Genomic DNA, 26,180 nt, shown 5'->3' with positions numbered 1-26,180 from the left:
ATAAAAAACACATTCGAAATCAGTCTACTAGACACAAAGAATGTGACTGGAAGAGGTTGCGACCAAATAAGCACTTCTCTTTCTCATATGTAACTCAAGTATTACAGGCCTAGTTATATCGCAACTATCTTTTGCAATATTGATTATTATTTATTGCTTTAACATCAACTGTCCAGCAGCCAGTCTCTTTTCTGGGGAGGAAGGGCTACACAAGATGGCTCATGTACTAGTCTAGCAACACAATCAACTTTTGAGGCAGTTTAGCCCCAGAGGTAAAAGATAAATGTGGCTTTTGACATACACACACACTACCGTTCAAAAGTTTGTTGTCACTGAGAGAATTTTGTGTTTTACATTAAAAAAACATTGACAATGTTAGAAATAATGATTTGTATTTGAAATATTACAGTATATTTGTTCTTCAAACTTTTAGCTCAATCAAGGCCAGTTGTATAACTTCTCTCACCAGCATAACTGTTTTCTGCTGTGCTAACCTATAAAGGGTTTCATTTCATTAAAAACTGATTCATTTAATACATATATATATACATATATACATATATGTATATATATACACATATATACACTACCATTCAAAAGTTTGGGGTCACTTAGAAATGTCTTTATTTTTCAAAGAAAAGCACCGTTTTTTCAATAAAGATAACATTAATCAAAAATACACACTATATATTGTTAATGTGGTAAATGACTATTCTAGGTGGAAACGTCTGGTTTCTAATGAAATATCTCCATAGGTGTATAGAGGCCCATTTCCATCAACGATCACTCCAGTGTTCTAATGGTACATTGTGTTTGCTAATCGCCTTAGATGACTAATATCTGATTAGAAAACACTTGTGCAATTATGTTAGCACAGCTGAAAACAATTATGCTGGTGATATAAACTATACAACTGGCCTTCCTTTGAGCTTGAAGTTTGAAGAACAAAATTAATACTTCAAATACTAATCATTATTTCTAACCTTGTCAATGTCTTGACGATATTTTCTATTCAATTTTCAATTCATTTGATAAATAAGTGAGTTTTCATGGAAGACACAAAATTGTCTGGATGACCCCAAACTTTTTAACGGTAGTGTATATATATATATATATACAGGACTGTCTCAGAAAATTAGAATATTGTGATAAAGTTCTTTATTTTCTGTAATGCAATTAAAAAAACAAAAATGTCATGCATTCTGGATTCATTACAAATCAACTGAAATATTGCAAGCCTTTTATTCTTTTAATATTGCTGATTATGGCTTACAGCTTAAGAAAACTCAAATATCCTATCTCTAAATATTAGAATATCATGAAAAAGTATACTAGTAGGGTATTAAACAAATCACTTGAATCGTCTAATTAACTCGAAACACCTGCTGTTATAAATCTTTTTTTTTACTTGGTCTGAGGAAATATTCAAATTTTATGAGATAGGATTTTAGAGTTTTCTTAAGCTGTAAGCCATAATCAGCAATATTAAAAGAATAAAAGGCTTGCAATATTTCAGTTGATTTGTAATGAATCCAGAATGCATGACATTTTTGTTTTTTTAATTGCATTACAGAAAATAAAGAACTTTATCACAATATTCTAATTTTCTGAGACAGTCCTGTATATATATACTAGGGCTGTGAAACTATTACAAATTTTAATCAAATTAATCACAGGTTTCTGTGGATTAATCATGATTAATCACATATTACCGATATTCTCGGTATATTTTTGTGAGAACATAAAGATTTATGACAAAAGACGGATATATACATTTATACATTCTTTTTTAATTCATAATGGTGCTGCAACTCATCAGTTATTTAGCAGTTCTCTTCCATATGGAACATTAATATATCTTCATCCTAAACACAATGTTTAAACAGAACATTTTCTCTTTTTTGTCAACCATTAACTCCACCATGATACAATCTAAAGGCCCTCTAGTTTTCCTTTAGCAGCTGCTGAGGCAAACTCACTGTGGGTTTTCTTCATGAACTGGGGCCATGATTAAAAGGGACGGCGGGGACATTCGGATTGTGCCGCTGGAGGTGACATTCTTGGACCGGCGCGAGACGGACGAAAGCGAAAGTATTGGTCAAGAATGTTTTCATTAATCAAGAACGAAAGTCGGAAGTTCGAAGACGATCAGATACCGTCGTAGTTCCGACCATAAATGATGCCAACTAGCGATCCGGCGGCGTTATTCCCATGACCCGCTGGGCAGCGTCCGGGGAACCAAAGTCTTTGGGTTCCGGGGGGAGTATGGTTGCAAAGCTGAACCTTAAAGGAATTGACGGAAGGGCACCACCAGGAGTGGAGCCTGCGGCTTAATTTGACTCAACACTGGAAACTCACCCGGACCGGACACGGAAAGGATTGACAGATTGACAGGTGCAAGTGACTTTTTTTTTGCTCCGTCCCGATGCGCGCACTCTGCGGCGCACGAGACGGAGAGCCGAGAAGTGTTAACGCGACACGTAGAGACAGAAATGACATGCTGTTGTGTAGAGACGATCAACAACAGATGTTTAGTTTAATAAAAGAACACAGACGTGCTAAAGAGAAAATTACAGGGGGGCGGGCCAATTTTATTTAATGTCATGCGATCTACCAACACTACGCCGTGATCGACTGGCAGGTCGCGATCGACGTATTGAGCACCCCTGATCTAGAGGAAGTAAAAGTCGTAACAAGGTTTCCGTAGGTGAACCTGCGGAAGGATTATTACCGATGAACAGCACGACCGTCTGCATTAGAGCGGGACATAGTTCAGATTGAATAGGTATATTGGAAGCTCATTCTGCGCATGCGTTAAATGCGTTAAAAAAACAAAACTAATTAATCCTGTAATTTAATCATAACGCGTTATTTTTCACAGCACTAATATATATATATGTATTAAATGAATCAGTTTTTAATGAAATGAAAACCCTTTATAAACATGAGCAAAGCAGGGCGCCTTTGATTAGACATTGGGCAGTAAACGGTGAACATGTTTGTGCTCAATGAAGTCCATAACATCAGAAGTTATGCTATAGAGCTCTCTTGTGCGGCTTGACTGGAGTGGAGATGAGCTCCCTGTTAGTTTCATTAGAATGTCCTTCAGCGGACAGAAACAGACATCCCTCCTTCCATGTTTGGAAGGAGGGATGTTTCCCTATTTGGAGACACTTTGCTAGCCACCAGTGGTCATCATAAATCACTGCTAGCCTGTCTCCTTTGTCAATGTTGTTGATAGTTATATCAACCACAGTTCCATCGGGACTTCTGAATGTCTCCTCATCCTCCATCAAATCTCCATCTTCTGCTTCCTCTACCTCCTCCATTGTATCTTCTTCTTCGCCTACCTCATTTTCCATCTCCTCCATCAACATGGTCAATGGTCATTCTTCCTGGTCCTTGCTTCAGTGTGCTGCAATTCTAAGCATCCTTGCAAACAGGAGGTAGCTGATTTTTTTGTTTTGGACCCTGTTCTTCCACCTTGTCTCTCCTTCTCTAGATTGCCTGACAGAGTTGATGAAATTAAACGTTTTTATTGTCTGAATCGTATCCCGTGCTCTGGAGCCATTTAGATTTTCCCCAGTTGCTAGCTGCCTACATAAAATCACCAAAGAAAACTTCTTATTTAAGATAATCATTCTTGGATGACAAAGTTGATATACAAAACCTGTGACGACAGTTATATCAACTTTGTTTGGTAAAAATATATATAAATGTTAAACTTACGAGACCATGTGCTGTACTGCTGCATCCATCAAGAGAAGAAGCATGTAAAAGGGGTCCTCAGGGTTATAGTTCAGACCATAATATGCCTGATTTTTTTTAATTTGTAAAAATTCTGACGGAGTTGACATGAACTGAGGACACTACTTTGAGCGGCAATTTGTTGTGTATAATTTGATGGGTGTTTTGCTTTATGTATTCGGTTACATTTTATAAAGCCATACAATTCATTTCATATTGATATTTATGTATTTATTACATTTTTAATTACTTTTCTTTGCAATTAGAACCTGTGACCTCTTGCAGAGGACATGTTAATTTGCATGTACTTTCTAGGGCAATGCTTACACTTGGTCAAATTGCTATGAAAATATATAAATATAGACAAAATTAAGTACATTGGTGGAGTTAAGTCTTTCATGTTGAGCTTTTAAAGTCTATTTCAATTAATTTATATCTGGATTTTTAAGCCAAGCTTTGCATTTCAGTGGAGGACATGTATTGTCCGTGATCTCAATAATTAGTGATATATATATATATGTTCAAATTTTTTAAAAGCCTCACAGCAGTTCGGTGGCTCTCTGAAAATAGAAGTATTTTTTTCCCTCACGACTGGGAATGTTTTGTGTAGAAACAATTAACCAGCTGTTTTCGGTACACTCTGAGAAATAAGGGTTGTTCCTTAAGGGCTGAGGTTCTACCCAGAACCATTTGCTTCTGAACTACCCCTTTTTTGTTTAAGGGTTCTTTTGTAAAACTAATGGTTCCATTACGAACGATTTTCATTCAAAGAACCCCTTTGTAAGATAGAAAAATTCAAGGATTATTAAAAGCATTAGTTTTTGTCGATCCTCCCCATCCACAGAGCCCCAAAAATGATGATCGTGAAGTATGATTGTTATGGATAGTGCCGCACCACATCAGCCATGTCCCTTTAGGAGACTTATGAGGAAACCTGGGTGTGTTCAAGGTGGTTCTTCTTCACACCCTTATAAAAGGTGGAAGGTGGATCAAACCCTGAGTGAGGGTTATGTGAGGAACCATGTACAGATGGTTCTAAATATAACCTTTTATGCTCAGTTCTAGTAAGAGTCCTCTGAAGGGCTGCAGGTGGAACCAAAAAGGGTTATTCTATAAAAGCAAGACAATGACATCTATGTGGTTTTCTAAAACGGTATCTTACAACTGGGACACCTCTAATGATCACTGATGAAAGGAAATCATTGAGTAGAGATGTTAAATTATTCATACCCTGTTAAAAACTGTGGAAAGAAGTGAAAAGAAAGGAAAGGGTGCAGGAGGTTAACTTGGTGTGTAACGGAAGTCTTGAGTCAGCACTGACCTTGCTTCACTCTCATTAATCCAAAGCCAACTCAGCCCGAAAACCCAAAGCTGTGACAGAGGTAGTAACAGGCCAGCGTACTGTACTTTTAAAGACATACACGCATGAATAAAAAACAAACAAGCACAGATGTAGTATATTTATTGAGCACAATGCCTATAACAATATTTTAAAGGGTGAATGAGTAGGATATTCGAGGAAAAAAACAGCTTTGCCGCATCCCAAGTCCTACTCATTGTACCTTTAAAAGCAATACTTAAGTTATTCTGAAATTTAGTGAAGCGCCATCCACTTGTTTTTTGTCTGTGAAAAGCACACATTTAACACACTTTCATATTGATATTATAAAGCACACACTCCCACACACCGATGAGTAATTCATTCCTCCCCGCTCTCCCGCCCATGCAGTCTATCAGATTGGCTCCCATGTCTCTCCACCTGGGAGTACATCAACTCGGCATGTCAACTTGACCTCAAAGAGGATGCATTTCAGACAATGTGTGTGGGGAGAGGGCCTGTTTTACCCCATCAATCTTGAAATGCGAGAGGAGAGCAGAGGCAAAGAGTAGAAGGGAAGAAAGCCGAGAAGGTGTAGTGTAATTCAGTCGACTGAATAATGTCAGATATCTAAAATATCATATGTCAGTCAAAGGTAATCAGTCAGAGCTCAGGGGGTTCACAAGAACGTCTGGGTCGAAGGGCCTTGATTTAGGTTAGGACCTCTGAAGTCAACGACCCTGTGTGTGAATAAGAACCTGTGTGACGCGGGCCTGGTAACTCATTCCAAAAAGTGAGGCGATTCTGCCTGTCTGTAGATTGGACCACGAAGGCCAGGAACAATGAACGCCTCCTTGCCCGCTGTGTATATAATAGACAGCTGGAGACATTAATGGTAGACTTCTTAATTCGCCACCTGAGTCTCCAGGTTTTTCTAGACACCTGTTTCTGACCTGTACTTGTAAGAAATAAACTAAATACTCTTATTAAGTGCGGTGTCTCTCAGAGATCTTTCCTACATCATCAATCTCTTCACCATCCCCCGGCCGACGAGAAGATACGACAAAGGGCAAAATACATAAGTTCCATTCATCATCGTAGCAGCGTTGAGAGTGAACAAATAGCGAGATCAGTTCAGTGTTATTGTTGAGCCAACGCTTCAATCCTGGTACTTCATTTATTAAGACTGTGTGCGGATCAATAGGGCAGACACATCCACTCTGTACTGTTGACATGATAATCTCATCGTTATGAATTTGGCTTGGGTCGTCAGTAGCCTAACATGAGCAATTTCATCGCTTATCTGAGATGACAAGAGCAGAGGGAGAGAAAGAATTGGAATCAGAAAAGGAGGGGAATCAAAGCAAGAGGAGTAGGAAGCAGGGAAGAAAGCCAGCGAGCACTCGTTCTCTTTATTTTTTACTAAACTATGCTCAGAGTGGTAGATAATGAAATACAGTATTTCAGTACCAAACAGAGGGAAAATCAATAAGAAATGAAGCAAACCAGCAATTGATCTGAACGCTAAAGGCCCCAAAAAGATTTCCCTCTCAGACATAAACCCGGTGAGGGGACAATTGAGTACATCTGTGTAGCACAATAGAGAGCGATGCAATCGGCCAAATATACCATTTTTAATACGCCATCAGCACTCGGCGTCTCCAATGCTGCCCTGAGGAGCAGACAGTCAAACGTTTGATGACAAATCTTGTGTGCCCGCCACTTAGTGGGCCTTTTGTTTAGGCAATAACATCGGAGAGTGCCGACTCATTCGCCACAAACACATAACAGCCACTGCTGAGCACAGCAGCTGTCAATTGTCCTCAGACACACATACACAAGGCTTTAGACATGGGAGTCAGATTTCAAACTGTGCCACGGATAGCAGGCGGGACAGAGGAGTCGGTGGGATCTCTCCTATTAGATTGGCGGATCTTCTCACACTCACACAAACAAACACACACACATGCAAGCAAGCATACAGTGGCAGGATTACGCCAGTTCGGAGAATTCTTCTAAAAATTGCAAAGCAAACTGTTGTTTTCCGGATAATTCAATTGCATTTGAGTGCCTTTATAGCCCATCCCCAAAAAAACAAAAAACTCCCAAATAACCCTTCAGGGGAAAATCAGGGAAAAAGCCCCAAAAAGGAGAGGAGGATCAACCCCCAAGGATCCTGCAGGGAGACCAAATAGAAAAAATAGGAGAACAGGAGGAGAAGAACAGAGGAGGACATTGACAGAACATATAAGAATAATGACATAGTATGGACAGATGGTATAGACACATATTCCACGAAGAGAGATCCACGATCCATCAGGGAGGGCATATGGGGGAGGGAGGAACCATAGGGCGTGGTCAGGTCATGAGCACAGGAGGCGGTGAGGAGGAGAAGCACGGACAGTGGGATAGGAGCAGGGCTCATGGGTGTCCCACACCCCTCAGATCAAAAAGTCAAAGGGACGGAAGGAGAAAGCAGAGTTAGTAGCGTAGTGATTGAGAGAGGATTGGGGAGAGAAAAAGAGAGGAGAGAAGAACAAGCAGAAGCAGAGTCGCATAGGATGGTCCCCAGAATAGCAGCTAAAATAGCAAAGAGGGGGCTGGCCCCTGCAGCTATAAGCCTATAGCTAAATATACAATGGCTCAAGGGGCAACTTCTTAATCCTACTTCCAGAGGTGACTGTGTCTGCCTCCCGGACTGAAATTGGAAGCTGGTTCCATAAAAGAGGATAGCTAAGGCTCTGGCTCCCATTCTCATAAAAGAGAGAAGAAACTTCAAGTAGGTTGAACTCTAAAGATAGTTTTTTAGGCTCTGAACCAATATAGTCTCTGGCAAGCTGAAGATATGATGGAGCAGTGGGAGCATCAAGGCTTTAGGAGTTAAGGAAGAATTTTTAAAAGTGATTCTTGATTTTACTTTGTAGGTTAAGCAGAGCAGCTAAAAGTGCAGGCTGATTTGTGTTTCTTGGTTTTAGTGAGAGAGCAGGTGAGCATTCTCTTTCAACTGGAGGGACCTAAAGAGATTTATTAGAGCAGCTAACATGGAGGGTTACAGTAACAGTCAACTCGAACAAGTAAGAAGTGACAGTATTTTTTGCATCTCTTTTTGACAGACAAGATGCCTTTTTTTTAAAATTGATTGATGATGAAATGTAGATAAATTTTTACGCTTTAAGTTGATTAAGGGAGTTAAACGTGGTTTAAGATACCAAGAGAATTCTTTACAGTGGTGTGAGTCTGAGAGCATCTACTTTACAGAATCATAATCAGAATCACCAGATAATTGATCTCAGAGGCCAAGGGCGATTATCGATTTTTTCCGGTTTGTTAACATCAAGAAGTTGCAGGTCATCCAGTTTTTATGTCTTTAGGTCATCCATGTTTTTTTTATTTTTGGTTGTCTCCTGCTTTTTTTAGTTGACATTGTTTTTCATCATCTGCATAACAATGAGTTGATGAGTGTGTTTCAGTTGAGTATTGCCCAAAGAAGCATGTATAAGGTAACAAAAAATGTCCATAAGCAGAGAAAAATTTGGTCCAACGTTAATAACGTTAGTGGTTATCGGTCATATCGTCGTTTACACAACTGAGATCGATCTACAAACTGAAAATAGGAAAAAAAATGAAGTGCGATGCCTGAAATGCTGTCATTGCTCCAGTCTGTGTAATGGATGGATCCAGTTAATGGTGCGTAATGCATGCAGCACTAAGGTGACCAGGACACAAGAGAGAGACTGAGTCTCTGCCACAGAGAGGAGGTCATTTATTTTCCATTTGTAATCGTGGTGTGGTGTGTGTTTCTAAATAATTTTGGAATTGTTTCAAAAAACTAAATGATTGAAAGAAGCTAACGCATGATGATGCACATTTCACTTTCTCACTTGACTGGGAGAGGAGAGAGGAGAGAGGAGAGAGAGGGTCTGTACCCCTCTGGATCCATGTGGGCTTCTTCAGGAGAGGTTTAATAACAGCCACCTTGAAGAGAGTGCAGTGTGGGCCTGTTAGCAGAGACACATTGATAATAATATGAGATAGCAATTAATTAAAAAAAAACTTTCTTTAAGCAACCTCGTGGGATGGGGGAGAGACAGACAGGTGAGTATAGTGAGACCGTTGAAAAAAATGAAAATAATTGGTCGAGAGAAAACCTCCAAATATACAATAGGGGCATACGGGCATATACACCAGTCGCATAAGGCGACTGCAATGTGTTTCGGTGGTTGCGTGAGGGAAGAAAAGCCCGTTTGATAGCCGCTTTGTTTCGACATGTAGTAAGGTGGAATGAGAGAAAATAAGGTGGTATTCATGGTACATCCCTCCAATCAATTAATCACATTACTGAGGAAGCTAAAGAAGTGCTTAACTGTAAAAGGCAAGGACAAGGACAAGGAGAGAGAGAGAGAGACACACTCGGGGAGAAAGGGATAAATCATTTCTCTTATACTAATGAGATAGAAGGTGAGAACAGACTCGCATAACTCATTCTTTGAGCTGCGTGTTGTTTCTACAGCACATGCCTAGGGGGCACAGTGAAGGAAGATGTGGCAGAAATAAAAGCCCTCAGGTTGGACCGGTGCCAAGGCACCGCAGAGCGAGTTCCACTTTGTTTGACTTTGAAAGTGTTTGATTTACAGCAAGGAGGCCGAGCTGCTGGCGGTTCAAAGAATACATCTCCATGCCATGTATGCCGATGTGGCCCTCTGTGTGCTGCGCATCTCAGTGCACATTACTGTGAGGTCACTCCTACACACACATATATATATATATATAAATACACACACCCCTCTATTGCTGAAGGTTCGGTCCCCTGCTGCTCATAACGTTAGGTTTAAAAGACCCCAGGAGGGATCTAACAGCCCTGAGGGGGCAGGCGGCCCCTACAGGCAAGCCCGCTCCAATCTGAAAGAACCAGTGAGACCGGTGCTTCAGAGCACAACTAGGGCACAGGTGTGTGTGCAGGTACACGCACACACGCACAGACAAAGCAGCAGAGTCGTAGATTTCTCCACTGTGAAGGTTATGTTTTGTTCTCTTGTTTTCGTGACCTCTGTTGATGCTAGGTTGCCTCCGTGTGTCTGAGATGTTTGAGCACAATGCCAGCCCCTCCAAGGTAAAACGCTTCAGAATGTACCGAAGGCATGCACAGAATTGTCCGGCACACACGTCTTGTTCCCCTCTACAAAATGTTGCACGCTTATTGGAGGAATATATCTGAAAATGGCCAGCAGATTGCGTTTAAGAAACGCTCAGATTCATCTTGTGTAGGCGTGCACTTGAAATGCAACGGAAATGTGGACAACGAGCAGGGGTCAAGAAAACAAGAAACACTGTCACACAAACAGCTTTACAGAACACAAATGACTGACAAAGTACACAAGTCAGGCACCGAGAGCCGTGTGAGAACAAAATAGAAAAGTAATTACTAAGTCTGATCGGACATGATCTGAAACCACTTTAAATGCCAGTCTGTCGACGGAAGCTCAAGCAAGCTTAACAACGGCACTTGCTCCTCAACAATATGGCATGACAGCATGACATGATATTTTGAAGATCTGGTGTGAGTGAATTATTGCCATATCCCAGCAATCACAAACAGACAATAACTCGAGGGCGGAGGGTCCACTGACAATCTAGTATTGTGGCTATGGCATCTTTAATAGGCAGCTTCTTATTAAATGAAGCAGATTGGTCTAATGTGTCCGGCCAATCTGGATAGTATCACAGAGGTTAACTTCTCATGTCCTGTCTCTTTCACTACACTGGACAAAAAAAAGAATAATAAAAAAACCAGACCAGGAGGTCTGTTATAATAACGAAATTATGCTGCTGAGATAAGTGCTGTGTTTAAATAAATGCACAATAGCTGGCTGAAAGGACCTCTAGTAGCTAGGCAATAAGATCACTGTAATGAATATATACATAATTGTCTTTTATTACATGTATTTATTCATCTATATTTTGACCCTACTGGAATGTTGTATACATTACTGGGCATAGTGATATATATATATATATAAATAATAATAATTGTGTAAATCTATATAACATTTTTTTAGCCAGGCACCGTTTAATGTTTTTCATAGAAACAGTGAAAACCATAGAAAATCTTAAAAGTGAGGCTATAGGTGACATATCAGTGGGGTTTATTCCCACTGAAGCATGTTTTATTTTTTTCCTTTTCCAAAACTTGAATATTTCAATGTGGAGCGAGGAGGAGAATGGGCTCCTTGACAATAGTAATCATCCTTTCTTTCTCTCATGCTGCATCAAAGCACAACATGGCAAACAGACCATGGGAAAGTAAAGACTCTAATGTTGCTCATATTCGAAAATAGGTAGCTTCGGTTACCCTGCACCCCCATGTTCACAAATGTGTAGCGAGAGACCTCTGATGTTTATCGTGACATCTTTTGCTTCCCTTTGATTTGTTAAACGCTATGATTTATTAATGAAGGAGGATGCAAATATAGCTGCCGTTTTGTGCTGCGAGTTACACTCCTCCCACAGCTTTAAGACACGCTGACGCAACTGTACTTAAACTGCAAACTGAAATACCGCTAATGGACCAAACATTCATCGACAGAATTGAGATATTTCGGGACATTAACATTCTACGGTCTGACTGCACCTCCTCTCCTTTCTGCCCATCATATGAGCTTGCTTGGAGATGAAGATTATAACTGCATTACTAATTCAGAAGTTCAGCATGTTGTGTAATGTACAGTTCCAACAGCTTTATTTGTGTACGTTTGAAGATACACCCCAAGTCGAGTGGAAAATAATTATTATTTTATGTTTTTTATGTAATGGCCTGCTCAAATAGAACAAATCTGGCTTAGTGGCCCAGGAGAGCTCAACTGGGGGACAAAAGTAAGCAAATTACTAATGGCTACTTGAACAGTCTTTCATATCTATATATGACTGCTTCAGTACGGACAGGTTTACCAAACTCATTCGATAGAAAGCTTTAGAGGAAAGCAATTGTCTAAAGATGAAGGAAGAGGGAGAGAAATGAAATATAGAGCGCTTTCCCATTCATTGCCTCAGTGGCCACTGAAGTGTGGGAGCAATTTAAATACAATATACAGTGGAGGGTTTGATAAGACTTGAAAAAGCCAGGTTACATGTGTGTGTGTGTGTGTGTGTGTCTTGGAGGAAGGGTGTTTCAAGGTTCGGACAAATGCAAGATTGTTCCGCTCATAAAAGAGAGAGGGGCTCTGTCACGGAGCCTGCCAGCTAAAGGCTTAAATCACATGCCTGGAATACACAATGATGTTACACCCCCCACACACACACACACACACACGTACAATCTCCCTAAATTATGCAGAGTATGACCATTCCTGGAAGCACCCTTCTCAACATCTGCTCCAGCTGCCTTGTTGGCACGCACATGATTAAGCTAAACAGATCGAAAGGAGTGAACATTTTATGTCCTAGATTCACGACTATTAACTGCTTATTTTTCAGCAATCTTTAAATTGACTCAATATGATGATGGCAAACTTTTTCAGAATCCTTTGAAAGACAATGGTTTGTGATCAATTGTTACGAGATAAATCCTCCTGGCCTTTCTAATTCACGTGCAACTGTGTGTGCGGATGAGTTGTCTGCTCAGTAAATTCAGTGATTGTCATTAAAAATCTCCCGAACAAAATAGTGTCATGCAAGCAAATCCAGAAAGGTATTCCATATTGAATGTGATTGTCACGTATTCATGTCTGACATGTTTCATTAGAGGAACAGCAGCCTCCCTAACCAGTGACAATGTCAAGTCAGCAGAGACTCAAGCCCCTTTTCTCCTCGACACCCTCATCTCAATGCCACCCCACACCAGGCAGAATGCCGCCACCTAAAGGCGGCTTTTATAGCATTTCCCCCTTTTCCTCTGTACCACCTGCACCTTGTTAACATGGATGGTCTCCCGCCAAGACGGGGTTGTGTTTAATGAGGGTTTCATGGTGAATCAGATTACTACACTCAAAACTTTGCAAAACAAATAAATATGATAAATTATGGACCATTTAAAAGTAATGACACGGGAGTCCATGATTGTTTGGGAACAATGAGGGCAGCAAAGGTGGGAAGAAAAGCAACAGAGCCAACTTAGGAACCAGTCGCTGGGCCACAACCTGGCACAGCTGCTGGAGCTGAACATAATGTGAGACAAACATCCTAAAACGTATTCAAGGCAGAGTGAGTGCAGGCTCGCTCTTTGGAGCAATTCACTGAAATCCCTTCTTCCTGAGCATTGAGGAATTTTGCAGCAGATTGGTTTTAACCTTGATTCCACACTAAGTAATTCCCTTCAGCGCCTTAAGCGGAATTAGGCGTCATTACGTATCATCCATCTCTTTATCCCAGGAATTCTCTTTAGAGATGAAATGAATCTCTCCACCGGGCCGGCCACTAGCTCGGCGGTGACAATGATGAGGCCAGCAGAGCTCTGCTGATACATATTGCCCTCTCCCAGCTAGAGACCAAGCCCAGACTGTTGGCCAGTGCACCACAATAAAATATCATTAGAGGCCAGCAGCAGTGTGGGGAGAGTCTGGGAGTTGCAGGCAGCTACAGTAGCCCATGTAGATGCAGATGAAGACAGCGGCACTAAGGTGCCCTTGTGAGACTAACTGGGCTGGCAAAATGCTTTTATCCGTCTCTTTATTTATTTTTCCTATTCAGCCTCTCCACCCGTGGCAACTGTAGTGACAGATGAGCTGAGAGGCCTTAGGATCGATGGACGGGGAATTCTGTCTTTGTTTCCTGACATTTTTCCCCATAGCCACTCTCCTCTGACTCAGGTTACTTACTGTCCACACGTACAGAGAGGAGGAGGCAAAAGCACGGGAGGGGGGAAAGTGATATGCTTCGGTTCAGATTCGGAGGAAACTTAATGCCTCAGGCCGTCTCCCTCTACACAGGTTTCTGTTGAATAATACAAGAGAGCACCCTGCACGCCTGATGATTCAAGGGGTCCCTCTGTAAACAAGACACAAATGGACGTGTTGTTGCCACCCTTACTTGTTTTCCCTTTGACAGTCTGGAGGGGGTGAGAAAAAGTAAGTTCACAAAATGGATGTGCAACAGCCTCACGCAGCACAATTCATCATCGCTTCATTATCAGAGAAACAGCCCGCAGAAAGGACCAGCAATTAATGTGTCCCTCTGATTACGAAGCCTTAACGGTCTTTGTGACGACCCTTGCCCTACGCAACTGGCTCATAATAGAAACGGGGCTGAGACTGAGAACAACAGACAGAGGCCTTTCTCCCTGGTGGTAACACGTCACATCTCAACATGGTCATCGTCACATCCAGATTGAGCGCAAATAGTGGGATGGAGATCACAGCACAGAGCCCAAGGAGAGACTAATGGTTACGGTCCATTGGGATGGAACGGAAAGGAATGTCATTCTCTGATTGTGCCAAATGGTATAATGCCAAACGTAGAACCTAATAATAATAAAAAATTATGTTTCATATTTCTATACAAAAATATAGAAGGAACATATATTATTATATCTGAACAATGGGTAAAAATACACTGCCCATTATCCCCACTGAACCATAGCAGTCTTAAGCGGACCCTAATCCTTGTCTGACAGACTTTTAATGGGCTGAAGGCCAAAGACACAGAGAAGTTATCGTGTTCGAGACTTATACACCAAAGTACTGCTCACAAAATAGTACAATCTGCTAATCTCTGGGATTTAAAAATCGGCAGAATTAACCACGAGGAGGTATAGAATGCGATGATGAAGAGAGTTTGAATGGTAGTTTGCGTGATACAGAAAACACACACCTGTTACTGTTTGTGGATGTGTCTTTATGCTGTGTGTGTATATATACACACATATATACATTATATATATATTTGTGCTGTGAAAAATAACGCATTATGATTAAATTACAGGATTAATTAGTTTGTTTTTTAACGCATTTAACGCATGCGCAGAATGAGCTTCCAATAGGTCTGTTGTTGGTCGTCTCTAACCAGCAACATGTCATTTCTGTCTCTACATGTCGCGTTAACATGTCTCGGCTCTCCGTCTCGCGCGCCGCAGAGCTCCGATGCCGGCATGCGTGCGCACATCGGGACGAAAAGAAGTCACTTGCGCCCCCCCCCCCCCCCCCCCAACAACTCTTCTCGGCACACTCTCACTAGCACCCCCCCCCACCGTAGGTGGACGTCACAAAAGCTGACGCTACATATGGAGTGAGTACCAAACACCATCTCCCGGTACCCACCTGAGTAACTCACTGAAAAAGTTATGTGCACCCCTGTGTATAAATGTATATATCCGTCTTTTGTCATAAATCTTTATGTTCTCACAAAAATATACCGAGAATATCGGTAATATGGGATTAATCATGATTAATCCACAGAAACCTGTGATTAATTTGATAAAAAATTTTAATCGTTTCACAGCCCTAATATATATATATATATACATACAGACACATTATATATATAAACACATACACACACACTACCACCTGCCTGCATACTTGTATACATACAAAACAATGCAGGCAGGTGGTAGTGCTGTTTCTATGAGGTCAACAACATGTATCTGGGAACATGTTTGATATTTTCAAGGCCGTTCGAGGGATGGGCATTTGATTTTGGCAGTCACTAAAAAAGATTTTTTTATATATATTATTTAGAGATAATTGCACAATCAATTTGCAATGCATTGTATTGGAGTTGTTTTATATATAGTATTACTTCTTATCACATTAATTACAATAAAAAAAACATTTGTGGGCTGTTTTTTTTTTAAACAGAGTTTAAAATGGAATTTGTCTGAAGAACGTACCTGATTATTACTCAGCCAAGAGCTAAACTCTTTATTCCACAGTGATTGAGTGATTAATGAAAAATGTCTACATGAAAACTGATTTCAAAAGCTTGCCGTGACATATTTTAAGCACAACTGATTTGTGTGGATGTCACTGGCTCTGTTCTATAAGAGCAACAGAATGACGGTTTAATCCTTCTAATACTATTCCCTCTCCCCCCCCCCCCCCTCCTCTTTTCCCACTATGCTCTTGGTCTTCTCTGCCTGTCCTGATCTCCTTTTTCTTTCATTTAACAAAACAAGGGGCAAATGTTGACATAGGAAATGGGAGATTTCTTAAGGGTTGTGACGTAGATATGGTGTCATAACGGTGAAGGAGTGGAGTGCAATTTATCTTACCTGTATGATGGACATGCGGTTAGTAGGTGTGTCTGTAGTGCTGGTGACTGGGCCTGTGAAGCTGGTGTGGCATCCCACTTGGCCTTGGGGCACGCTGAGGTTATTACCAGTGGGCTTGAGGTACATGACCTCTGACCTTGGTGAGCTGAGTGGCAGGCGTGTCTGATAGTCAAAGTACATGGGAGAGGTGGCCAAGGAAGGGCTGCTTACCACGTTCATCACATTCATGGCATCCCGCTCCTCCACCTCGCTCTGCACCAGCATGATGTCGTTCTTGTTAATCTTCTTCTTCTTCCCTTTCCCGAGCTGAGGGTGCGAGTACTCAGCAATGCGACAGTTATAGGTACGGATCTCCTTGTTTTCTCGCTTGCACTTGATTGCGATGGTCACCATGGCTGCCAGAAGCATGATGGATATGATGCTGAGAGTTACAATAAGAGGCAGGGACATGTCCCAGTTCTGATTGTCCTTTGTGCGTGGCAGCCCATCTGGAGGGCGTCCGTTGGATGCCTTGACGATGAGCCTGGCGGCGGCGGTGAGAGTTGGCTTGCCATGGTCAGACACTCGGATGATCAGCTCCACAATAGGGTTCACATCATCCCAGAATGGGTGGGCTGTTCGCACCTCCCCGGTCACTGGATCAATCTCAAACAGGTGCTCCTCATTACCATCAGAGATTTCATATGTGAGCCTCCCACTCTCGCCATAGTCATTATCCACCGCCTTCACCGTGGTGACAATATAGCCGACACCAACGTTGCGCGGCACGTGGATTTCAGCCGTGTCGTTTAGGAGCAGGGGCAGAACGATAACAGGGATGTTGTCATTGACATCCAGAACACTGATGCGCACTGTAGCGTTGCTCTCTAGGTGTGGAGAGCCTGCATCTCTCGCAAGAACCTTGAAGTCAAAATATTTGATTTGTTCGTAGTTAAAAGATCTCACTGCATAGATGGCTCCGTTGGCAGCATTTACATTAACATAGGTGTTGACATCACCCCCACTCACATTGGAGTTGACTATGCTGTAGTACACTGTGCCATTCTGGCCGAGGTCTAGGTCATGTGCCAGAACTGAACCTAGGTACTCCCCAGGGATGTTGTTCTCAGGTATTTGAAGAAGGTAAACTGACTTGCTAAAGCGAGGAACATTGTCATTCTCATCCAAAATCTTTACCGTGAAGGACTTTGTGGAGTTTAGAGGAGGCATGCCGTTGTCTTTGGCCACGATGGTGACATTGAACTCATCCTGCATCTCTCTGTCTAAGGGTCTGTCCGTCACCACAGTAAAGAAGTTATCATAATTCTCCTCAAGTTTAAAAGGGACATTACCCAGTACTCTGCACTGAAGCTGCCCGTTTCTGCCTGAGTCCTTGTCTGTGACACGGACCAAAGCAATGACAGTGCCTGGAGGTGCTGCCTCGCTGATGGCTCCCTGTCTCACAGACACAAAGCCTATATACGGCCAGTTATCATTCTTGTCCAGCACTTTAACGGTGACTTTACAATGGCCTGGGATTGGATTGGGACCTAGATCCTTTGCCTGGATGTCAATCTCAATGACTGGGCTCTCTTCGTAGTCAATTTCACCCTGAATCTTTATGACCCCTGTTCTGGAATCTATGGAAAAGAGCTCCCGGATTCTCTCTGGGGCATAGCCACTAAAAGAATAGACTACTTGTCCATTGTTGCCCTCATCAGGATCAGTGGCGTTTAAATCGATCAACACTTTACCGGGAGGTGAATTTTCAGGAATTTCCACAACATATATGGGCTGATCAAACACGGGGCTGTTATCATTGGAATCGATAATTTTAACATTTATCTGCATGTTACCTGATCGGGGATATTCCCCCCCATCTGTGGCTGATAAGATAAGGGTGTGATGGTTTCGTTCTTCTCGGTCTAATGGCCGTTGAATGACTAATTCTGGAAATTTAGTCCCGTCCCCACGGGACTTTACCTCCAAGGAAAAGAGATTGTAGTCATCGCGTGTTATTTGATAGGTTTTCAAGCCGTTCTCCCCTGCATCTGGGTCATGCGCGCTGGTCAGGGGAAAGCGTGTCCCTGGCACTGCGTTTTCAGAAATCTCAATATCAATCTGATCCGAAGGAAAGGCAGGAGAGTTGTCGTTAATGTCCTGAACATCTATTTTGATCATGCAGATCTCCTTGTCATTGGCAAAAACCTCCATGGATAGCTGGCACTTGGGGTTTCTCTTACACAAGGTCTCCCTGTCGATGCGCTGCTTTGTGTACAGCAGCCCGCTGGTGGGGTCCACGTCGATTAAATGCGGAGCGGAGTTCTCCAGCACCCTGAAGTTGGCTTTCTTACCCTGTCCTCCCGGCCCAACCTGTTCAATTCCGAGTCTGGCATCTTTGGCAATGTTCCCAATCACTGTCCCCGGACCCTGCTCCTCCGGGACAGAGTAATTCAAGTTTTTAAATGTCAGGGCTCGAGCCCATAACAAGAGGAAAAAGAAAATAGAAAGATACATGCCCACTCCGTAAAAGCTGGTATAATGTGTTGCGATTACGCGTCCTTCGACCTGTTGATATTTTGTTCAAATTTGGTGTTTCTGTTAATCTGGATCAAATAAAGAGTTCTGTTCATCATATGATGCCTTGGCATTTGTCTTTGTGGATCGTCTTTGCGCTGTCTCTCTCTTCCTCTGCCTCCTCCAGCAATCTGTGGCGCTGAACACCTAATTTATATTCAGTTGAGCGCCCAGACTCATCTGAGCAATAAACGCAATCCAGTCTCCAAACAGAATAGTCATTGTAAGAGTTCAGTCATGCCACCTAAGAAAAACAGAAGAAAAAAAATGTGTTATAAGGTTTTAGTGTTAATTAATCACCAAAATAAAAACAGACTAAAACAAAAAAGGTATCCAACCATACTGCTAGTAGGAAATCAGATCCACCACCGAGCCAACAATTAAACTCATGCTCATGTGTAATTCATCTCCACAATTATGGGAGAAGCTTGTCAATTAGTTAACCTTGGGAAGACACTCGACGCAGCACAGATCAGGGAATTTATGGTTCCCCTTGTAGCTCATTTACAACATGTATCATTACAGAGCGAATGCAGTTTTTAAATCCATCTCTGATGTGCAATGCACGACCTGACCCTGGCTCGATGACGGCACATTATGAGGATGCCGACTGAAAACGTAATAGGGCAACTTAAATAATGTGCTCACACTGCGGGCGCACAACTGAAGGCGGCCTGTCGTGGCGGCTATTTGAATAAGTGGGTATAAAATGAGCCTCTTACACGCATTAACAAATCCGCATAATCCGGATATTTACAATGAGCCTTGAAAGAAAAAAATCGCAAATGAGCTGCCAGCATCTCAGCACAGCCATGTAATTCTCCCCACTGATGCCCTCTGTCTGCCTCTCTCTCCTTTCTCTCTCCCTCTCTCTGCAAGATGCAACGGTCCTTGGAAGAAGCTGTTGCTTCCGCATGCATCGGGGATGGATGTGAAATAACAACCGATTGGAAATGAGCAACAGACGGGGCTTCAAGAGAAAGAAGAACAAATTACACAGCAACGAGACTTAAAAAGGACTAAACGTAAACTTACCAAAAGGAAACGCCGCATGTCAATATAGTCCGAAAGGTAGAACGTCAACTGTCAGAAAGCCAAACAGTCACTTGCAGCAGGGTTCAGGGAGAGTTTCATCCCCCGTAGCACTTCAGTGGGCTACCGCCCGTCTCCTCCTCCCGGTCTCCGTGCAGGAAGAAAAGCGACGAGCCTCCGCTGCACACGCAGACTACAGTGCGGCGCAGTGGGGGGGGGGGGGAGAAGTGCTCCAGAAAAGTATGACTGCAATGTCAATGAGCTGAAGTCCTCTCCGCTTGTCTGATTAGGATGCAGCGTCTCGCCTCCTGCCTGCAGTGAGTCACCGTTCTTCAGGAAAGGAGAACTGTACTCTGGAGGGGAAGAAGAAGCAGCAGCAGAAGAAGAAGAAAGAAGACCAAAAACATCCAGATGTGTAGAAAGGTAGATCCAAAGTGGATATTTGAAATGGCGGACAGTGTTTTCTTTTTGTTCTAACCCGTCCTGAAACACCCGTGGGTGAGTGACTCCCGGAGGGGCATTATGTCCTTGTCCGCCGTCCCCGTGAAAAGTCCCACAGAGACACAACCACTGAGGAGCAGTCAGCAGCGGCGCTGCATTCAGGTACAACTTGGACTGCAGCTGTCAGGGCGGAAAAAAGGCTGCTTTTCTTCAATATATATATACACGCGCAGTCGTTACTTAGTATGTCCCACACGTAACACAGCCCGAAGCACACAGAACGCTTCCTCTCGCTGACTGAAGTCCGGACACCGCATGGTGCATTAAACATTGTCGCTGCTCCTCCCGGCAGCCAATGGATTTGAAGAGGCGGGATGAGAGGGAGGGATTCAAACGCCGCTTTGGGTACAGACTACAAATGATTGGTGGCTCGCAGTTCACCGGTGGTGCATCTGTGGTTTTTCAAATATCACACTTCATTGTTGTTTACAATAAAGGGGGAGGAAAGAAAAGCCGTGCGTTGGGCAGCTTTGAGAGAGACTTGTAGGGGCCGGCTGAAGAGGTTTGAAATTTCGGTTAGGTCATTTGTCCAAAAACAGACGGCGTGGTTTGAATATAACGGAAATGAATTCATGTCGTTTAACCGAAATAAAAAGGTTTGCCTTTTTATTACCGGACTTTATTCAACTGTTTTCAGAGCAGAGACGGAATGATGAAGCAATTACATGTGATAGAGGATCACATATTATAGTATTATTCTGAGATATATAATTGTAGTTTATTAATTAGGAATAGTAACTGCAGTATTGTGACTGATTGGATTGGGTGTGTGGTTTGTATGTGCCTCATATCCTCGCGTTATTCTTCATTTAGAGCGTTTTTGGTATTTTGCAGTCTTTTATTTCGAGACCTGTCTTTGAAATAACGTTTCATAGTGAAACAATAAGCCTGGATGCCATAACACAGTCCTGTATGTTAAATATCTAGAAGATTATGATGGAAACTATACAAGTTTCAGAGCAGATTAATTGATTCGAAGTGACGATGGCATAACTCATTAGTTTTCAGGAGGAAGAGAAATATTTCTTTAAGAAGTGTTTTCCCCCAATACTGGAAGTAGAGTTGCAATGATTAGTTGACTGATAGAAACGTATACTTGACAATTATGTTGGCAATCGACTAATTATAATTAGTCAAGTAAAAAAAAATACATTATCGATTTAGCTTCACATTGGTCAGAAAAGTATACTTGACAATTATGTTGGCAATCGACTAATTATAATTAGTCAAGTAAAAAAAAAAATACATTACCGATTTAGCTTCACATTGGTCAGAAAAGTATACTTGGCAATTATGTTGGCAATTGACTAATTATAAATAGTCAAGCAAAAAAAAGACAAACATCACCGATTAAGCTTCACATTGGTCAGGATTATGAAGCTTTTATTTGTGTTATGTTTTGGCAAATGAAACATATTTTTGTTTTGAACTGTCTGACTAATCAAATACCTTGAGGATGTCATCTTGGACTTAAGAAATTGTAATGGGCATTTTTTTTAAACCACACAATAAACTAAGAATATATGTGAAACAGATTATTAAAACATCTTGCTAATCAGGATCTTGGCTCAGTGGGGTAAGGGGGTCGTCCTGCAACCCCAAGGTTGTCGGTTCGATCCCGGCTCTCCCCATTAGTTGCAAGTCGAAGTGTCCTTGAGCAAGGCACTGAACCCCCAGTTGCTTCCCGGCGCATCAGTGCAGCCCACTGCTCCTTAATAACTAAGGATGGGTTAAATGCAGAGAACTAATTTCCCCTTGGGGATTAATAAAGTATATATCTTATCTTATCTCTTCTTATCTTAATGAACACCTACATGACCTGAAGACTTCAGAGGAAGGTCTATTTAGTGACCAAAATATGCCTCACATTTGAATAAACACACACACACATTGTATGCAGATAGAGACAGTGATGTGACATTTACCTTCATCAGTTATCATCATCTTGACATTGGGACATCAAACCTGCTGGTTAATAATGAGCTTCGGTCGCTTCCTGATGAACGAATGTTCTGACACTCGTGTCATTCCCTCCTGTCGGAAAGAAAGGTCAGAGGGAAGTCAAAGAGGTTGGGACCGATGTTTTTACATGGTGTACACTGCGACTACACTGAACAAAGCTGACGTGTTGAAATAGCAATACTCAATGAAGGGCATCGTTAAACTCTGACAAGAAATAGAAGTCAAAAGATGACTAAACTGTATCTGACAGGATGAGTTATGGTTTATATTGCTAAATGAATCAAATACGGGTGGCATGGTGCCTCGGTGATTAGCAATATTGTAGCACACAGAGATGATAAGAAAGCTTTCATTACTGTTTGCACCTTGATGCACTGGCCAGTGTGTTTCCCTATGCTGATTAATAGTATTTCTTTAAAAGAATATATGATTATGCTAAACAAATTATAAAATAAAATTGCTCTTGAATGAAGTTGAATTATCTATTATCCTCAAAACCACATTGTTCTCACCACGTTTATTTTGCAATCATTTGCCTAAATGACATGTTCGCTCTTCTTCCTCGCCAACTACACAATCCTACACACTGAGCTTAAACAATGCCTGGAAACCCACCTGCCGTGATGAAATGTCACCATTGCTGCCAGAGATAAACCCAGCCATTAGCAGCTTTCTTCATTAGCCCAATTAAAAGGCCCTCCGGAAATGCAGTGACAAAAAGCGTATTTGTAATGGGCTGCTGGTGAACAGTTGCATGAAAACACAATTTCGTAAATTAAATTTAAATCTAATGGCAATGGCCTTTTCTTCAGGTGGTAATAAGAGAGAGAAGGGCTCTCCCTGCCGACGCTCTCCCCTCTTCACTCGAGCAATAAAAATGTGTCACACTGTGAGAAGAAATTTAAGTCAAGAAGACGAACCGCGTGGAGTCTGAGGATAAACTACCTGTTGGAGAAAAAAATGAAAGATCTGTTTGGATTTCTTACACATGGAGCGTATTTATTCCGGAAGAAAACTGTCACTTTCTTCATAGATACTTTTTACCTGCCTGTTGTTTGTCTCCCACATACATTGTTCCATGTTGCCATCTGAATCTGTGCCTCTGTTCTTCTTTACACTGTTCAATTATTTACTGTGTTGGGGGAGAGCGAGGGAGGAGGAGTACTTCTTCCTTGTTTACCTCACTTTGCTGAAAAACACAGTTTGAGTAATTCTTTGTCCTTGTCTATGATAGGATGAACACTGAGACAGCAGCACTGATGGTATTTTTAAGTAGATGTGTCTCTTTCATTCCTCAAAGACATAAGCCTTCTGTACTGTTCATGAGTTACAGCAGCCATGTATGATGCCATCTGACTGCACTAAGCTTTGAATAATAATGCTCACTCCTATAGGTGACCCGCATATGACACGCTTTACTGTAAGTCAGTCCAACGCACATTTTACCTTTCATACGGTATATTATGTGTGTCTGAAGGAGATGGTTGAAGCTGTAGTTTCTACCTATTTAATGCCAAACCATAGAACTCAATCAAGTTGCAAAAAAAGAAGGAAAAAAAGAAAGGTTTCAGTATGTTTCGAATGTACTAGGACACAAAGTCTTGCAACATGCATCTGAAGGCCACACTCATAAGTAGGGTGCCATCTTTGTCTGTCTGCCATCACACATGAATCTGAAAATGTGGATAATGCTGCACACTTGCATCTCTCCTCTAAGGCATTCATAGTGCCACAAAATTAGTTGTGGGAAAAAGATAGCGCAATTAAGACAAAGGGACTTTTTTTAGATCTTATATCTTAATGAACGTTATTTGCATCTCTGTAAAAGTGAATACAACTATTCATTCCTGTTCATAAGATCTGAACAGTGTCTAAAACAACCAAAGAGGGCGGTTGGAAAGTCAAGTCACTGTAGATGCATTGATCCATTCAGATGGACCACCAAGGCTGGTTCAACCCACTTCATTATGTTGGTCTGAAAGGTATGTAAGTACTGATGTTCACGGTTTATAGTTTGAGCCAAGTGAATCTATTTATATGTTCCCGATGCATCTCCTCTTTCTTTCTTTCTTTTCTTCCAGCTCTGTTGCTGTCTTTGCAACAGAGCAGCTTAAATCCCTGACCCGGCTTAGTGGTGTCATCAAGCCTCAAGACAAAAACAATGGTTTGTTCAAAGAGGTTGACCAAATGTTACCCTGCGTGTCCTACGACTGTGCGTGTGTCACTTTGCAGCGTCTATATGTCGATTTGTGATTCATCTCCACATAGGCTGCCGCTACTGAACGCTTCTATTGGACAGGATGAACGTGTTTAATGGTCGAGCACAACCCGGATTGGTCAGTGTGCCTGTTTGCACGTTCCCAGAAGCGTTTCCTGATTAATGCTTTCTGTGTAAGTGATTCTGCCTCGGGACAATCCTTGCCGCCGGATTTGGGATCTGTAATGAACGTTACCAGATGGAGGGGCTACTTTGAAGTCAAATTAAGATTCATTTCCACCAAGCGTGTCTTTTCACAAGCAAACTGGTGGACAATCTGTACTTTTACGCTGACGCCCTGATTAAAGTCGATGAGTCGGATGCCAACATTAATGCTCTCAGCATGTTATGAGTGGAACAACACAATTTTTCCTGGAAAGATCATGAGTGAGAAATCAATTGAATGTGATCATCTTCTCTTGCCTTATTCGCATCACGAAGTGCTCCTAAAGAGCCAAATCACATGTTTCCGTCTGAGTCTGGACACAGGAAATATGTGCAGAAATGAGAGATTATGCTCATGGTTATGCCTCCAGCATATCTTGTATTCATCCAAAGCTCTTTTCGGCATAGGTATGCTTCATAGCTAGCATAACATCAAATGATACACCAACACACATTACAACATTTTGAACCACCATCCGCTGGGTTAAGAATGACCATCAACCATCTGTTTCTTTTCACTACAGTCAAAATCCCATAGACACTTTAAAAGGGTTCCATCTTTATCTCTTGGCATTTCAACATAATTACTTTACTTAATCAGATGTTGTAGAAAGTTCAATAACATTTAAATTTTCAGACAAGTTTTGTGAAGTGGAAATCAAATCAAGCTGGGCAGTCATTGGTATAAGTAACAACCACTTGCATCTTCCCCTGCAGCTCTTTTGTTTTGCGTATTTGTATTAGAGAGATTAATTAAAGGAGCAACAAACCGAGGTGTTTATGAGACAGCATAAAGGGTGTACCAAAGTGACAGAGAAGGCCCTGTGAGATAATGAATAAGCAGACAATAGCTTTTCATCAACAGTTATTAACAGGATATTATTCCTTTTTTTCCAAAGCTAGTAATGTTAGACTACTCATGTTAATTTTTATTTCGGTATGTTAGAGAGACTGCCGCTCAGGGTGATAGTTGTATTCACATGCTTGATTCAAGTCTTTGCACTTGTGGACGAAAGCGCCTGACAACTGGTAACGTATGAAACACTGTTTTTATGAGGGTGATACTGGCTTACGGCCACATTTTGTGCACGCTCAAATCCATTGTTGTTAATGTAGACACACGGAAGTCACGCCCAAAAGCGATGGCGATACCATCGCAGGGCAGAAGCTTTCCCAAGGGCCTAGTTTTCAGGTTGTGTTTTAAGTGTGTAAGGCAACACAGAGCGTGACTATTCATTCAAAACAACACCAGAGGGGAGAAGCTGAACGCTGATGGAGGGAAGGCTGGCACCAAGGATATTCTGTGCTGCCCGAACTGTCCGTTGTTGTCCGTTCCTATCCTGTTTCCAGTGCAGATCTGAACCCCACAGTGATGGATTATTGAAAATGTCTTGAGATTTCAGGAGTTAAACAGACTGGTCTCCTGAGGTACAGCGGTGGTA

The 26,180-nt window shown here is 41.9% G+C and overlaps 1 protein-coding gene across 2 annotated transcripts in view; it reads right to left on the bottom strand.

The window, feature by feature from the left end:
* The window catches only part of pcdh17 (protocadherin 17), a 60,866-nt gene extending 40,370 nt beyond the window's left edge, over positions 1–20,496 (bottom strand). Inside the window, exons 1-2 of one of the 2 annotated variants that reach the window (XM_056412966.1) lie at positions 19,857–20,496; positions 16,266–19,065 (exon numbers count right to left, since the gene is read on the bottom strand). In XM_056412966.1, the coding sequence (XP_056268941.1) occupies positions 16,266–18,761 (2,496 nt within the window). In that variant the 5' untranslated portion in view covers positions 18,762–19,065; positions 19,857–20,496. The remainder of the gene's footprint in view (positions 1–16,265; positions 19,066–19,856) is intronic. The other variant, XM_056412967.1, reaches the window with a different exon arrangement.
* Positions 20,497–26,180: the final 5,684 nt, after the last annotated feature.

This window comes from Pseudoliparis swirei, chromosome 4 (genome assembly GCF_029220125.1).
Source record: "Pseudoliparis swirei isolate HS2019 ecotype Mariana Trench chromosome 4, NWPU_hadal_v1, whole genome shotgun sequence".
Lineage (NCBI taxonomy): Eukaryota > Metazoa > Chordata > Actinopteri > Perciformes > Liparidae > Pseudoliparis > Pseudoliparis swirei.
The sequence above is the reverse complement of the archived record's forward strand: the minus strand, read 5'-3'. Positions and strand labels throughout refer to the sequence as shown.